The sequence below is a fragment of the Hibiscus syriacus genome, unplaced genomic scaffold, assembly GCF_006381635.1.
Source record: "Hibiscus syriacus cultivar Baekdansim isolate YM2019G1 unplaced genomic scaffold, ASM638163v2 tig00117048_pilon, whole genome shotgun sequence".
Lineage (NCBI taxonomy): Eukaryota > Viridiplantae > Streptophyta > Magnoliopsida > Malvales > Malvaceae > Hibiscus > Hibiscus syriacus.
The window spans coordinates 1,712,558-1,729,289 of record NW_024063538.1 but is presented as its reverse complement, the minus strand read 5'-3'; the positions used below and the strand labels follow the sequence as shown (position 1 = coordinate 1,729,289).

At 37.3% G+C, this 16,732-nt stretch overlaps 1 protein-coding gene and 2 pseudogenes across 2 annotated transcripts; all 3 read right to left on the bottom strand.

The window, feature by feature from the left end:
* Positions 1-575: 575 nt before the first annotated feature.
* Positions 576-6,664, bottom strand: LOC120197663 (annotated as a pseudogene).
* A 1,666-nt stretch (positions 6,665-8,330) lies between these two features.
* LOC120197665 lies at positions 8,331-9,789 on the bottom strand (annotated as a pseudogene).
* A 2,388-nt stretch (positions 9,790-12,177) lies between these two features.
* LOC120197664 (probable WRKY transcription factor 3) lies at positions 12,178-14,970 on the bottom strand. 2 transcript variants are annotated; one of them, XM_039199104.1, is made up of 5 exons: positions 14,352-14,966; positions 13,689-13,846; positions 13,143-13,652; positions 12,896-13,054; positions 12,178-12,739 (listed from the first exon to the last, which is right to left on the bottom strand). In XM_039199104.1, the coding sequence occupies exons 1-5, from the start codon at positions 14,811-14,813 to the stop codon at positions 12,466-12,468; spliced, it is 1,563 nt and encodes a 520-aa protein (XP_039055035.1). In that variant the 5' UTR covers positions 14,814-14,966; the 3' UTR covers positions 12,178-12,465. The 2 variants fall into 2 exon arrangements, with proteins under 2 accessions (XP_039055035.1, XP_039055034.1); XM_039199103.1 differs by having other exon boundaries at positions 13,143-13,846; positions 14,352-14,970.
* Positions 14,971-16,732: the final 1,762 nt, after the last annotated feature.

The window sequence follows — 16,732 nt, the reverse complement described above, 5'->3', positions numbered from 1 at the left end:
TTTCAATTGCTCTCAATGAAATTATTTAGAATGAATGATTATGGTGCTTAAGGACCTTGGTTAGATGGATATTTATAAGTGTGGCTCCCCATCAAAACCACCCAAAAACTACCTATCCCATATCCCACGTATGGGAAATGAGAACGTGAGGCATGAACCAATAAACTAAACAGTTTTAATAAACTGTTACAAGAATAAATAAGAAATGATGGGGTTCTAGGGGAGATAGTCTAATGTAATTTTAACCAACTGTTCGCGAAGAGAATAGGAAAGGAGGAGAATTTAATTGACCGTTTCGTGAAGCATTTAGCCTATTCGTATTATAGATTTTGAAGGTTCATAGAGATTATGTTGTCATATTTAATTATCTATCTATATTATGTTTATGTCGGGCCTTCATTTTAATTGAAAATTTCAATTACAGTAATAAAAATTGCATTAAGTAAGAAGATCGACAGCAGCAGTTGATCCAGTCAGTAGAAACCATGTCCAGTTGCAGAGCTCAATTTTGATCTATGAACGAAGCATTTTCTGAAGATTCAGTGATAACGCACAAGTGAGATGGTTCATTGCCATTTCAAGTAAACTCTTCTAATCCTATGCTTCTATACATCAATGAGAAAAAGCAATACAAGCATAAAAGCCCAGGGACCGAGGTCCGGCTAGTCGAAACAAACTGGCCGAATCCTTCACACTGAAAAAGCCAGAAACGCCATATGCAGATTAAGAACCAAGTAAAGTTTCTAAGGAATACCAATTTTTGAAACAACATTTTGGCAAGGCTCCGTGGAGACAGTAATGACACTTGCCAAATCTAAAATAACAACTATAACTCGACAACTTATCCACATTTCTAAGGCTCACTCTAATTTTTCCCAATCCCTTGCACCATTTTGCATCCAATACCTCCAAACAATACTAGGATTTGCCGCATGTTCTAATGCATCAATAAGGATCACCTTGAAAAAGAGCAACATATTGTGCGCGTAACAACTACGACAAACCCTTCTCAAACCATACACAATGTTAACTTCCTGCACCAGCCCCTTCAGAGGTGGTTGTTTCATTTGAAGGAACAGAAACTGTTTCACCGGACACTGCATTACCAGTTTCACCATGCTTGAGCTCTGGATCCTGATCAGGGAAAACCTCCGACTGTAAAGATGGAGCAATGTTATTCACATGCAGCCATGTCAGTTCCCACAAGCTATCTCCACCTAGTGCACTTCTCTGCATGAGTACTCCCCTTGCCTTCATTACGAGCAAGATGTTCTTAAGAACCTCAAGCACTAGCTCATGAAGCTTCTCACTTTTTTTACCTCGGACTTTTACTTTCATATATTTTTCCATTCGGCTGAGCACACCGAGCCACAGTTTGCAGAATGTAGTAACTGTGAGAGCTCATGGAGTAACTGTAAGAACACTTTGGAAAGGAGCTTTGTGGCAAGAATAAGCGTGCCTTCCATGTTGCGGTAGTCTTTTTGGTGTCCTTGAGCAATTTCAAGCAAGTCGTCTAGCATTGTGAAGATTACAAGATCAAAACACTGCAACCATAAACCATGAGAAATGTGGATGTCATCCACTCCAGTCAAGCACTTCTGCAATGATAGAAGAGCATGGTTTCTGACATCTTCTCTCTGGTCCAAACAAACTTTTCTGAGTCCCTGCACAAGCCTCAACCATAAATCACCGATATCCTGAAACATCTTGCCAGCATCGTCCTCTCCCATTGCATCCTTAGCCTCATGGGTCCACCTTGCCAAACAATCAACAGAACCGGCCATAAGATCCAGTGCACGTACGGATCGCTCTGCCTGTCCAACACGAGACTCGGCAAACTGCCTCGCAGCATCTATGCAGAGAACATAATTGGCTGGGAGTAAGTGAGCCCCATCAGACATATAAATAAAAGAGCTTCAAAACCGGCTAGAGATGCTTCTGGATGTCGGGCTGTGATGGAAAGTAAAGATGTTATTGTACGCCACCCCATTTGCGATCTGATATGGGTAGCATTTGCCTTCACTAGGCGACTTACTTCCTGTGTAATCTGCTCACAGTATGCATCAGCCACTCGAGCATCAAGCTTCAAGACAAGCTGCAGGGACCTCAAGAGTTCATCAGCCAGGTTCTCTTTGTAAGGAAGCAGCCTTTGACAAATTCTAAGAAGCCCAAAAACAGCCTTCTCAACAAGCGCACAAGGCATAACAGTTGATTGAACAATATTAGCTATGTGCTCATAGACACCCTGCCATAGAAGCACAATCCTATCACGATTATTCAGGGTAATAGCAATAAGCAACTCCAGGCAGAAAACGGCAGTATCTTCATCCTCAGGTGAGCTGCTTCCTTTCTGGGGCCGCCCTGCAGCCCAAATTAGAGCTCGTGCTAGCTGCAACAAAGATTCTGCTTGCAAAAACTTACTCTCAGTAAATATGCTGTCAATGTGGCATTTTTGAATTGTCTGAAGGGTGCGTTGATGAGCAGCAAGTTGTTGCTCAGTGGGTTGTGATCTTGGCTCCTCTGTATCAAGAGATAAAAGCTGACTGAACCGGCCCATCAATCCAGAGGATCTCCTCGGGGTACCTATGGACTGTAAGTGAGCTGAAGACAAAGAATTTGTAATTGGCTTTCCATGACCAGGGTCTGCAGAGAGCTCTGACTCATCAGCTGCATCACTGGCTACACGAGCTGGAAGAAGACCCAATTTGTGCAGTCGTAAGATGCAATCCAGTATATTCCTCCAACCTGTGCGAATATAATCACCATATCTATTTGTAATAGTAAAAACAGTTATAGTTGCCATTCTTGCTTTGGCGTCATCACCAAAAGCTAACACTGGTTCCTCAACAGATGATGGATTCAAAAGGGATGTAAATTTGCAGAGAGACACAACTAGGTCATCCAGCACATCTTCAAGATGATGGCATGCAGAAATCTTAGCAACAGCTAAGAATCCATCAATACAAGTCTGGTAAACATCTTCATGTTCAGCATGGTCAAATACAACAGAGATAGCAGCAATTGTCGGACCAGACATTATTGCAAACATATCATGGTCAAGGTATGCTCTAGAATCAGCTATAATGAACGGCGCAGTTTTCTTAGACTTGTGCATCAGGTCTATCCACCGACTTGGGGTCATTTCGGGATAACCAAAGCCTTGCTCTGGAGTTGTGCGGATCTCATTCTTGCATATTGAGTGGTATAATTCCGACAGAAATTCTCGAGGTAGATCGCTGCCTCCATTTATATGCCGATTATTCTTGATGAAATCCTCCTCTGTCATCTTTTTCTTTACTTGGACATTGTGCTGGTCAGTGTTGAGCATTATAAGTGAATATGATAATAACAAAGCAGCATCCTTGTTAGCTAGAATCTGTGGGGATTGCTCATAGTACCTCTCAGAGAATGCTTCCAGCACCCTCTGTATCTTTTGTGATTCTCCAGGCAATCGAAAAGTTTCCAGGAACAGTCTTAGTGCAGTATCCAGATTCATATCTTGGAAATCAAATGTCCCAGCAAATTCATGAAGAACCTGAACACAAAACTCATCATGATTTCCCAGGAAATCCCCAACAAGATTCTTATCTAATCCAGAAGTGTACCTGAAAAAGCAAGCCACACTTTGTGGGTCAAGTTTGTCAGGCAAAAGATGTGTTCCTTGGAGGAACTCTAACCCTTTTTTTGGGTCACGGTTAAAGTGATCAGCTCCAATCATCAACCTTCTTTTGATGTATTTTCTCCGCCTGACAAATGGAACCCAATGAACAGGATCAGCATAGTTATCACACTTCACCATCCAGAATGGCAAATATTCCTCAAGAATAACCGGGGCCTTCTCTGAACTAACCGAACCATTTCCAATCCTCTCAGCCATTCCCTCAATAACAGCAATTAAACCATCCAAGGCAAGAATGTGCATTGCAGACAAAGGGCAGTTCACAGGGAATGCACTCTTTGACAACAAATTAGCAAGGTCTTCAAACACACTGCGGCAAGTTATATCACAATCTAAATTAGCATACATCTCCACCATAAATGTTTTCTGCCTACAGAAATCAACTAGAGCTTCCATGGCCACCTCCTGCTGCTGGTACGAAGCTCCATATTTGCCTTGTGCAAGCCTCAGAATTACACAGGAAAAGAAAGCTTCAAGCTGTAGTTTGAGTTCAGTACGGAGATGGTGATAAAGATTTAGAACAATACAACATACCATTGAAAGAATAAGTGGACTCATTGACAACCCAAATTGCATCAGATTACGAAATAATTCATCCTGAATCAAGCTCAATAGCCTTGGGTGATGGCGGAAGGAAGGCCCGCCCAATTCTATGGCAGAATTAATTAAGCCCAAGGCAAAAAGTGGCACGTCTTCATCAAATGCTAGGGTATTTGAGCGTGGGTCCATTCCCACATGTTCAACAGCATTTAGTAAAGAGCACAAGAAATGAAATATCTCCACCATGCAAGGGACGCCATATGGTTCTGTCATGAGCTGCAAATCATATGGAACTGTCTCGTTTCCGTTACCAGCTACTACCATACTTTCTTCCCTCACAGTTCCTACCGGACCTGCAGAATTGGATGCAAAACTTCCAGAAGATGCTTGACCATCATACTCAGAGCTGTTTCCATTTTCATCTTGTTTAGCCCCAAAGGCATAATCGTTTTCCATCCCACCAAGCTGCAAAGCAGAAAACTCTAGATAAGATAAAGTAGTGATGAAAACCATAACCAGAAAAACAAAACATAACTGAAGAAATATCAAGTGGCTTCTGGCATGTTTTCTTTTCTCTTACTTCAAAAGCAGGCAAAGGAAACAAGCTAAAGAAGAGGTTGAAACCAAAATTTAAAAAAATAAAAAAGAGAGCGCGAAACACTAGAGCAAGCACTAACCTCTAGTTTGGCAGTGTTACTTCTGTTAACCAAGGCATGCTTCGTGTTCCCAACATTTGAAAGGTGTAAAAATATACACCTAACAAGTTCGTGCATTGTGTGGCGAGCTATTCGCTGTAACAACTCACCTTTCTTCTCTGCTTGGTGAACTATTCGAAAGCACGTGTTAACGATTGTACAAACATGCTGATTACTCAACATAACTGAGGCTTTACTTTTCATGCAAGCACGAAGAACCAGAAGTATCTTCATGAGTACCACTTCTTCAGAGGCAGGATCTGTCACCTCAAACCGACAACTAGTCACAGAATCAACTACCAAACGCATAGCTTCTTCAACATTTACTGTATTTTGATCAATTACATCAAGGGTTAAAATTTTGTGAACAGAAGATAAAGCAACACCAGTGATTGGTGCACCAGTTTCATCAGATTGAATCACATCTAAAAAGGGCTGGAGATATGCAGCAGGGTTGATGGCATGCCACTGATTCTGCCACAAGAAAATTTGCTTCCGTAATGCCTTCAATGACTGAATTAAAGAGTGCTCTAGCTGATCATCACTTGACATGTATCGACCACCCCATCTTACATTTCTCCTCATGACAGCTAATACAGCACCTACTTCCGAATTAATCATACATGCTAAAGTAGCTTTGTTAGAATATGTAATATCATAGTCCTCAGGTTCTTCCTCAATTGCCTTGATCGCAGATTGCAGCTTGAGACGCCCCATTTCTGAGTAATATCCTTCTCGAACCTAAGGCCTTTCTATATTTACCAACTGTTAGAAAGAAAGGCACAGGGATCCCAGAAGAGCATAACCTTCAAAAGTTACAAAAACGGACATTATATACAAGTTCACTAACAATTTCATAGCTAAAGAATCAACTACTGCTCAACAATTAAATAAGATAAAAACATCTTAAAGCAGCCTCAGTAGCTACAACGAATACACAGAAGACTAAATAAGCTAGCATGATAGCATGCATAAGCTAGTTTGAGCATATATAGGCAGCCCAGAAAGGAGATCAAGTTATTTTACGCAGAAAAAACCCTAGCAATGATGAAAACCATAATCTTCAAAAGAATTGTAATTTGTGCATTAAACCAACTAGAAGAAGTCTAAAATAAGATAATGCAGTTATCAAGAAGCAGCAGAATCACTAGGAACAAACAGAACCCAAATTTTCGTATAAGTGAAAAAAAATATATTTAAATTTATCTGCCTAAATTCCCTTCCACTTAAAAGAACAGGTAACAGCAGTACCTATCACAGTTTAAGAGATCTAGCAAAATGAAAGGAAAAAAAAACTTCATTTCACCAGATTCCAATCAACAAAGTGCAAAGATAAAACCACCAAATCACAGGTTAATCAACTGAAAAACTAACATAGATCTAATACACAAGTCCAGAACTCATAAAATATGATAAAAAATAAGGAAAGAAGAAAAGAAACTTGAATTTCTAAATGCAGAGACTTTGACTCATAGTTGCAGTCAACCTTCAAGATTCAAAATCGTTTCTATTGTTTTTAGTTTTCCGTCTTCATTTTCTTTCCTCTACCTTATAGTTATACTGCTGATCAACGCATGTATAACAAACAAATAATTAAATCATGGACGATGAAATTGAGATGAGATCGAGAGAAGGGGGGGGACAAGTTACCTTAGTCAGATCCAACAATAAATTGATTTTTCCTTCTTCGCTTTTCTGGGTGAGATTATGGAAAACGAGAAAAGCGAAGCAGTCTTGAGGTCGACTGAAAACGAAAGTGAGATTCCTAATTTACAGAAACAGACCTTTAAATTTACGGGGAGCTCCCATTTTTTTCGAAAAGGAGCTGATATTTCTATTTATTTAAAATGTTCTGTGTATTTGTCTCCATAATTAAAATATCACCTCAATCATAAAGCAATTAAGAAATTATATGGGGTGATAAGTTGTTTAATTTTAAAATAAGTAATGTCTTTAAAATTGAATAAATCATAAAATTTAAAGGAGTTGTGATATAATTTTATTAATTTTAAAATTGAAAATCTTAAAGAGTAATTAAACTAGAAAAATTAAAAGTCAAAATTTAATTTTAAAACTAAAAGATCTTAAAATATAATTAAACCAATAAATTTTGGAAGAGACAATGATTTAATTACAATGATTTCAAATATATTAATAACCTAAAGGTAATTAAACCATCATAATCGGTAGGGCAATTGTCTCTCCCACTTTTAAGGTAGCTTCCTCCAAAATTGCCAAAGCTTAATTTCCATTTAATTTCAAAATTTTATTTGATATGGAAAAGATTTTGACATAAATAATGGTCCGAAAACAAATAACTTCGTTTTAAAGACGCTATAAACAGGTTTAAGACGACGTTATATGATTTTTATTTTTTACTTTTTTAATATATTACAAAAAAACACATAATCATGATAACATCTTGAATTTGTACGTGGAGTTAGAATTTTTTTATTGGGTAAAGTAGACAAATGGTCCCTAAACTATAAGACATTGCTTTGTTAAGTCTTTGATTATTAAAAGTTATAAAATGGTTATCCTGTTATAGGATGTTGCTTTGTTGACTCCCACTATTAAAAGTTACAAAATGATTATTCATATGTTCCAAAGTCATCATTTTCCGGTAAAAAATTGACGATGGTTTGAGTTGGACATTAACCTACTGACTAAGATATACTAAAATCTGATATCAAAATCTCAAACGACTATCATATCTCAGTCAGTAGATAAATGTTCAATTCATATGACTGTCAATTTTTTTACCAAAAGAAGGACGAGTTTGGAACATGTGAATGGTCAGGTGACCATTTTGTAACTTTTAACAGTCAAGGGACTCAACAGAGTAACGTCATATAGTCCAAGGATTATTTTGGAACTTTTAATAATTGGGGGATTCAACAAAATAACACCTATAGTAGGGGGACCATTTGTGTACTTTATCCCTTTTTATTTATTAAGAAAATCATAAGCCGGACTTATACATGTAAAGAATTAAATCCTAAACATGTGAAATCTATTGGTATATTTTCTTTTCGTGTATGCACGTTAATCAGATATAGTTAATGATACTTTCACCAAAAGGAAAACAATCTCCCCATCTGATTAAATTATGGTCAAACTAAAACCCAAAAAAATAAATAAAATGTAAAAAGCATGCTTATAATACACAAATTTAATTAGTAAATATTTACTTGTTTATTCAAAATTTCAATAATTTATTGACTTACCAAAATTTTTATGAATTGAGATGAATATTACATTTCAGGAAATCAAGTTTTTTGGTTTTATAGTAATACTAAAAATAAAAGTGCTTTGTACATTCTAGCAAATTTTGTCAAACAATGAGTGCACAAGCAAGCTGGCATTTAGACCCTCCAAATACACAAGAAGCTTCAAAATAAAATGGAATATACTCGTGCCAAACACTATCGTTTCTAATATCTAAATCCGAGTCCGAGTAACATAACAATCTGGTGGCAAATGTTCAAATGTGCAAATCAAATTTCCGCAGTAAAACACCATTAACTTGAAACATGTAATAATTAGAATGCAGACCGAGCACTAGTTTGTTTCTGGCTAGAAGCGTGTAGTAGCTACATATGGCACCCTATGCCATTATCTTAGCAGACCTCACATAGAGGCTATCGACAACCTTGCCAATGTTGGTGATGGTTTCCAATGTTGCGGGGTAGATGGCATCGGCCTTGGGATCATCAAATATGACGAGACATCCAGCACCCTGATCCAGAGTCCCTGCAAATTTCTTATCCAGAATCATTTGAGAAAGTTTCTTCTCCACATGATCCACAGGCAATTCAATAAGTTCAGCAATATGGGCAATCTCAACCCTCAAGAAAGGCTCAATCAATCTGCAGAGATTCTGCTCCAATAGTGTGTCATACAGGGAAGAAAGGTGCCTGTGAATGATAGGATCTTCCCCTAGTTGGGCCTTGAAATCACAAAGAGCAATCTCAAAGAGCTTCAGGGAACGTTTTGCATGGGCATCAGCAACAGCTTTCATGGCATCAAGTTCAGGCCCCAGGTATTGTAGACCTGCCTTGGAGGATATTATACCAGCAACATCATCAGCCTGGCTCACCATTATTTTGCACAACAACATATACTTGAGGCTAAATACTGCACGAGGATTTTCGAGAGCATTGAAAGCTTCAAATGCTTCGAAGAAATAGCTATAAGCAGTTTTGTAATCTTTCTCCTCTGCATGGAGGATTCCACTCTGCAGATCTATATTACCCTGTTGAGCTGGCGGTACATAAATTGCGTTTGCTGCTGTTCTTGCGGCAGTTAGAGATGCCTTGGCTTTAGGCAGGTTTCGGAGAGAGAAATGAAGCTTACTCTCCAACAAGTCTATGTCCACGAGAAGAAGCTTGTCATCCAACCTCCTGACCTCCTTGATTAGGCCAGAAAGGAGATTCAATGCTTCGGAATATTCCTTATTCTCCATCAAAAGAGCTGCAAGCTTTGCTTCAACTCGTTGGCGCAGGAAAGTTCGCTTCTCAACACGAGTCCACTGCACCACTTCTTTGCAAAGAGAAATCTGGAGATCTGAAGTTCCTGGTATTTTAGAAACATCATCAATTATACCACGGACAATTTTAGCAGTTTTTGCCTTGGGAATTAATGCAAAAAAGGGCCTCAATTGGGTCAGAAGACTTCTGAGATCCTCTGCCTGGTTCTCTTGTCTAAGAAGATCAGAGAGATTTGTTATGGCCTGCTCTTTAATCCGCAGAGCATCAGGTGCAGACGAAGGATTGTCTAGTACACGATAAAGGATTGAGATGGCTTCAGATGGCGTTTTGGCTACTAGGGCCTGAGCAATTGAATCAGTGGTTGTGGGAGGTATGATGAAGACATCATAAATGCTTTGAAATTCCAATCCTGCAAAATCAACAATCAAATTTGACATGATTGAACTTGCCCATATAATTAAATTTTGTTACAAAGAGGTACAAAGTTAAACTAACCCAAGAAGTTACCAGCTAATTTGACAAAGTGTCTGCAATTGAACCAAATTAAAGAATGCAAAAGTCAATGAGATTTTAATATCAACTAACTAATTATTTCATCACTCAACATAGCTAAGCATCATCAAACGACTAACTTTTTTAACAAAGCCAACTCCAACCTTCATAGGCCATATAACGATTCATCCAAAATTTTGAAACAAAGAGCTTCATTGTTCAGCCTCCTTTGAACATGTCTTGACAATATGCATGAAAACATATCAGATATACAAAAGATAACAGTACAATCTCTGGACAATATACATTACATATCTGAACTACAAAGCATATAACTTGCTGCAGGTATCATGTATCAACATACCACAAAAGAACAATAATTATCTCCTGCTCTCACATACCACACAACATTTGCTTCAGTAACCCTCAGATAACTATGGAAAGTGATTAAGTTTCTCACAAAAGAAACAGTGATGTAAGATTAAATCCAAATTGCTAAAGATAATACCCCTAATAAAATCTATAAACTTCTACAACTTTCAATCAAATGACAACAATTTGTAAGAGTCACAATTACATTTAGAAGTGTGAAAATGAATGATATATGAAATTTTGGTATCAATTATTCTATGTTTTTATATATTGCTAAAATGGTTAATAAAAACGCTATGCCAGGTAACAGTTTATTTAGAAGTAAAAAGGACTTAATATTTACTCATCCGATGTTCCCTAATTCCAAAGCGGGAGGAGGGGTGTTTACCCCAAAGAGTGGAGGTGAAACAACTTAGAAACCCCTCTTAATCACCCTGAAACTTCACTCGTTTGTTAATGTTCCTCAAATCAATAGAATATACAAGTAAACAATGAAGTACTAACGACCTCACTTTATGTTCTCTTTTCTAACATTCAAAATCCAATTCTACCGATGGTCTTCAGATCAGGAATAGTGCATAAGCTCTATGCTTTTTGTAACTCAACTCCGATGTCATTTTTTTATAAACAACACATTTCCACTGTTATCTATTACCAGTGCAATTTAAACCCGACTACAAAGCAAAAGCCACCACATGATATGGTCCAAAGGGAAAATTAGTACTCACGTAGAACCTAAGAAGCTAACCAGCTGAAAATTATGAAGCCATGTGATGTCTACGCCGCCTAACACCGAACATCAACAAGCTTCCCATTCCCCGTGTTTAATAAAAGGAACATAAAATTCGTTTTATTTATTTAAAACAAAAAGCAGGTACAAAAGGTCATAACACCGCCGATGAAAATGGCGGAAGTCTCCGAAGTATGAGATAACAAAGCGGAATTAAAAAAACAAAAACAAAAACAAAATAGAACAGTAAAAACAGAAACATTTCAAAGAAAATATCATAAAATGAACTGAACCGCAAACAAAATTTCGGTAGTAAAAGAAAACTAGAAGAAATGTCAAGAATTTGATGGATATTACGGGGACAACAAAAAGAAATAAATCCCAAAAAAATCAAATCCCTAAAGCCTTAAAGTAAAAAAGTAAAGTTTAAATTGGAGAAAACCGTACCTCTAATCAGAGAAGAAAATAGATGAATCGATATGTTCGTTAATCACAATTCCTGCTTAAACTCAGATGTGCCCTTGTAGACTCCTCCACCTCTTTTCCTTGTTCGACTTATGCAGCAAGAAACTCCAGGGACCATCGACCGAAATCTTGCTTTCTAGAGAGATTTGGGCTTTCATATGAAATTCAGCTTTCCCCAACAATTAATGATTTTTTTTAATGATTATAAAGTACGGTTAATTATATGATATTTATATTTGTGTTTTGTTTATTATTTTTTAATAAATTATTAAATGTATTTTTGGTTTATTTTAAAAAAACATATGAATATTTTTGGTTTTATTTAATTAATGAAATTTAAAACAAATTAAATATATTTTATATTAAAAATATAATTAATCATTTTATAAGAAGATACTTAGATTTAAAAAAACTCAAATTTCATTTGTAAAATTGTCACAAAGTCCCAAGTTGATGAGAGGCGGTTAAACCATGTAGCTAAAGTCCCAAACAAATGAATCAATTAGACTGTTTCGCAATTCAAAGTTACAATCCATTATGCCAATCTAACCTTGACATGACATTTAAAATTGTGGTCAAAACACAATATCCTGATATTGTTACTGTAGTAGTGATATGAAGATTAGATTAGATTTAATACGAATCATTAAAGTATATAGCGTTTTAAACACATTCACAAGTCAACAGGTGTATTGACAAAGGGCAGAGGAGATATAATCTAAGAAATTCATGAGATTCAAACATATTGGTGTCCGACAAATCATATGAAACAAGATATGATCCATGTACAAAAGAATGCATGGAATAAGAGAATTAAATTACAGTATATATATATATATATGCCCACTAAACTAGTTTGCATACAACACGGAACCCTAATTCAATCTTATGTTGTCGCCTGTTCTCTTGAATATTACATATCATCTGCCCTTTGAGTGAATTTGCCTGAAATATGGCAACATTTCCATGTTTTTTTTCTTTCATTCTTGCAATTCAGAGATACTATGTTACATGCTCTTCTTTTAACCGCAATCGTGCTACTGGTTGTTTTCTGTTGTTCGCACTGTTATTTATACCACGGTTGTCCGTTGCTATATTCTGTGTTCTTCCTTTTGATGTATCAGTGTTAGCCGTGCTGTGGTTGCTAGTTTTGGCAGCTGGTACATCGTGATTATGTTTTCCCTCGTAAGTTGTTATAACAGCCTTGGGGTCGGTTGAAGCCCTCTCGACGTGCTTACGGACATTGCATCCCGGTGTTGTACATTTATAGTAGCTCCTGTGGAACCATAAAATTGCACTAGGAATGACCCAAATAATCAAACACAAGACAAAATGCAACACTGAAGTGTCTCTCTTAACCATGATTCAAACAAAAAGGTAAGTTTTACAGTTGTGCGAAGAGCTATCACCTGGTGTACGGATAAACAATTACCTTGGATAAGGATTGCCTTTGACGACTTTCTGACCATACTTGCGCCACCTATAGCCATCATCCAATAGGTCAACTTCGCTTCTCGTCTGCAATATAATTCTAGGTTCTGTGACAGTCCTCTGCGAGGAAGATGGGTCTGAAACTCTAGTTTCTGCATTTCTGCATATAAAGAAACAAGTTTGTTTGGATTGGGACTTCATCACTGATTCAATGGAGCATAAAGATGAATATAGAAATCTTTGCATACTTTCTTTTGCTGTCAGGTTCATCTTCGTCTTTTTCATCAGCACCGGTTTCATTATCAACTGCATCACTATCACTTGTCCTGGAAATACGTTCAGCTGTAGCTAGGCTAGACTCCTGGTCCTTCTTGGACATTGAATAACCGGATGTCCCTACTTGGATTATGCTCAAGTTGCCACTCTGAAGTTGGGAAGTTGATTCAGAATTTCCCTTATTATTTGAAGTTCCGCTTAAGCTTCCACTACCTTTTGCACGCTTATTCAACTGAGGAGGCTGATGGTTGTGCTGCCCTTTGTAGATGATTTCAGTGACCTGGCCATCGACTGAACTCTCAACCTTCTTCTTGACGGGACAACCAGGATGCGTGCACTTATAATAACTTCTCGGAAACTCACTGCCTTTTACCTGTTTCTGACCATACTTTCGCCAGTTGTACCCATCATCGGCAGGCTTATCGATGATAAGCGAAGCAGGTTGGGATCTCTTATCAGACTGAGATATGTCTGATGGTTGCTTCGTTGTAACACTAGAGTCCTGCAACGAGGTTGACACCTCCTGATCCGTATTGGCAGTAAAAGAAGAAACTAGTGCCAAAGATGATGGAGGTGTTGATGAAGATTCGGCAAGGATTTGCAAATGTGAATGAGCTTGTGCAGCCTGGGCAGTGACCTGTGCTAAAGCCTGCTGGTGTGTCATTCCAAAAGGTCCCTATACATTTCAAAAATAGAGGAAATTGGTTAAAATGATTGACTATAAAGGAAAAGGGCAAGGTAATGCATTTTCTCTTTGTTTTTTTTTTTTAATTTTTATCTTCCCATATTACCAAGCAAAGCCTAATTGCTGCCACTAACAATGACACCCCACATTGCCACATGCACAAATTATAGACTTGACATACGAGTATGCATATGGTTAGATATTTTTCATGTAATAGGAGGATTATAAGACATCATATTTACATATTCATATGTATGTTATAGATATTTAATAAAAATAGGATCCCGAGCACCTATAGGGAAACTATTCCCATATACTTGAAATTAGCAAACTCTCCTTTCCCATTCTAAAAGCACCACATTCTAGACCAGAGACCAACAAACTGGGAAAACTCACAATCAAATTTAACAATGAATTCACATGCAGTGGTAACTATTAAGTAGTGCGTAAAATAAAAAATCATCCTTGAAGGGAAAATTAAACTCGTTAATATTACCTGAGCACCAGGAGAAAATACACTAAATCCAGGAGATTCCAATAAGCTGGCAGGGCTCAGCAACCCTTGCGGCATCGCATAAAACGGTTGTGGTTGCGTTATCACCAAACCGGCCGGCTTATTCTGCTTGAACCGCAATCCGGCGTCAGCTCCACCTTCAGCGTGGTTAACATCGACCTGATCTTCGGCCGAAGTAGGAAGAGCGAAGTTCTGTCTTTGAGAGGTGGCTGCTGCCGGCGACGCCATGGCACCAGCAAGCAGCTGAGAAAAGGACTTGAAATCGTCGGTGCCGGAGAAGTAGTTAGAAACGAGCGTCATGGGACCTGGACTGAAGCCCATGAAGCCTGCCCCGCCGTTGAAGAAAGCCTCCGTGAAAGGCCGTGGCGGGGGAGTAATCACCGGCCGTTTAGACGGCGCCAGTGGTTTCGACGGCTTCTGCTCTTGATTCTCATCATCAGCCATTTAAAACGTGGAAGCAAAACTGAAAAAGCTTTTCCCTTGTTTGGATTCAGAAATGGTAAGCTCCCTTGCCTTTTGGTGCTGCGGATCTGAATTCTAAAGCAAGTTTTAGTGAAGGCAAAAAAGTCCACGCCTCATATACGTAAAAGCCTCTTCTTTTTCTTTGTTAAGGATATCACTCGCTCCATCGGATCGGCGATTTTTATTTTTTATTTTTAGGATATAATCTTCTTACTCCAAAACCTATAATTATTATCAAATAAATAAGGTTTTGATATGAAAAAATTGACTAAATTATATAATTTTTCGTTTCGGTAGATGTTTAACGTTACAAATATTATTATTTTAAATGTCACAACTCTAACTATCGTTAAAAGATTCTATTAAAAATTTGTCAACTAATATGTATTTAATACATGATCTAATTTTTAATTTCCATTAACTTTTAAAAATAAAATTCATAAATAAAAAAAACTCTAATTTTTTTATTTTTTAAAAAAATGCCCTAAAAGTCATCAAAACCTCACGTAGTTCTATGCATCAATGAGCCTCCGACCACTATTACTGTCGACTAACTCCACTACCACCCACCCACCTAATGGCCATCAACATTTTTTTGGGTTGCAAATTGTATTTTGCGGCAGTTTTAGGATTGTAAATTGCAATTCGATTGAAAATATAAGCAAATTCATGCAGCGCAATAGTAACAGTAGCGGAGGTCCAGTAGCAACACTAGTAAAACCCGAGATTGAATTAAGGTATTGAGATTTATGGAATTAAGGTTTGGATATTGTGATTTAGGATTTTGATTTAGGGATTTGAATATTAAAATTTAGGAATTTGAGACAATGACAATGACAATGACAATGAGATATCTGACAATGACAATGGGATGTTAAGAATTTGAAATCGAAAAAATATTAAAACGATATCAATATAAAATAAAACATACACAAGAGACGATATTTAACATGGTTAATGTAACACCCCCAAACCGAATCCGACCTGGATCCGAGTCTGAGGTGTCACAATGACTTGTAAAACATTTACTTGTATAAAATAGTGAGTAATTTAAAAACTTTTATAACATATAACTTATTCAAAACGTTTACAGAACTATTCAGAGCTTATACAATTCAGAGCTTATACAATTCAAATCTTTTAAATACATGCCAACTAGACTTTTATACCATAAAATACATTTAAATCATTTATTTTCTGATATGAAACTTTGTAAGGAAAAATGTTGACCTGACTTGCACCTTAACAATCCATAAGCTTGTAAGAACCTGCGTGTGAAACACTCACACGCTAAGTTTATGACTTAGTGAGGCGAATAAATATATAATGTAAACTCTAACTTGTAATCATGCAGGAACAACTATTATACTTCATATATTTTATTTCTTATTCATATGATCTCTTACATTCATATTATATAACTTATAACAAATTCTTATATCATCATATATAAGTCATTTATACTCACTCACATATACATCAACATATATTCATGTAACAGATACAATAACCCATATCAAAACATATATCATATCGTGCAATTCATATACATATATCACATACATTGATTTCACAATTATCTCTTTATTAGCCCATGTATACATGTGAGAACTGTAGATATGTGAGTTTATTGAGGTTGTGCACTATGCTGTCACCACAGCTCATATAATTCTCACTAGGGGCGCGTAGAATTTGTCCCGAAGGACCACGTAGATGTCCCAAAGGACTACATATAACACATATGTCCCGAAGGACCACTATGTCCCAAAGGACCACTATGTTCCGAAGGACCGCGTAGACCCTCGACTCTTGGCATGCCAACTATACCTCTAGCTCTCCTAACACTTACATGAGCATTCTCTTTTATATCGTTTCACATAGTCATATCTCATATGCTTATA

Excerpts from the sequence above, each read along its gene's own strand:
- LOC120197664 (XM_039199103.1), bottom strand. The coding sequence starts at position 14,813 with ATGGCTGATGATGAGAATCAAGAGCAGAAGCCGTCGAAACCACTGGCG. Across the intron at positions 13,055-13,142 it reads GAACCTGACAGCAAAAGAAA|AAATGCAGAAACTAGAGTTT; the intron begins GTATGCAAAGAT and ends CTTTATATGCAG. Across the intron at positions 12,740-12,895 it reads AAAGGCAATCCTTATCCAAG|GAGCTACTATAAATGTACAA; the intron begins GTAATTGTTTAT and ends ATGGTTCCACAG.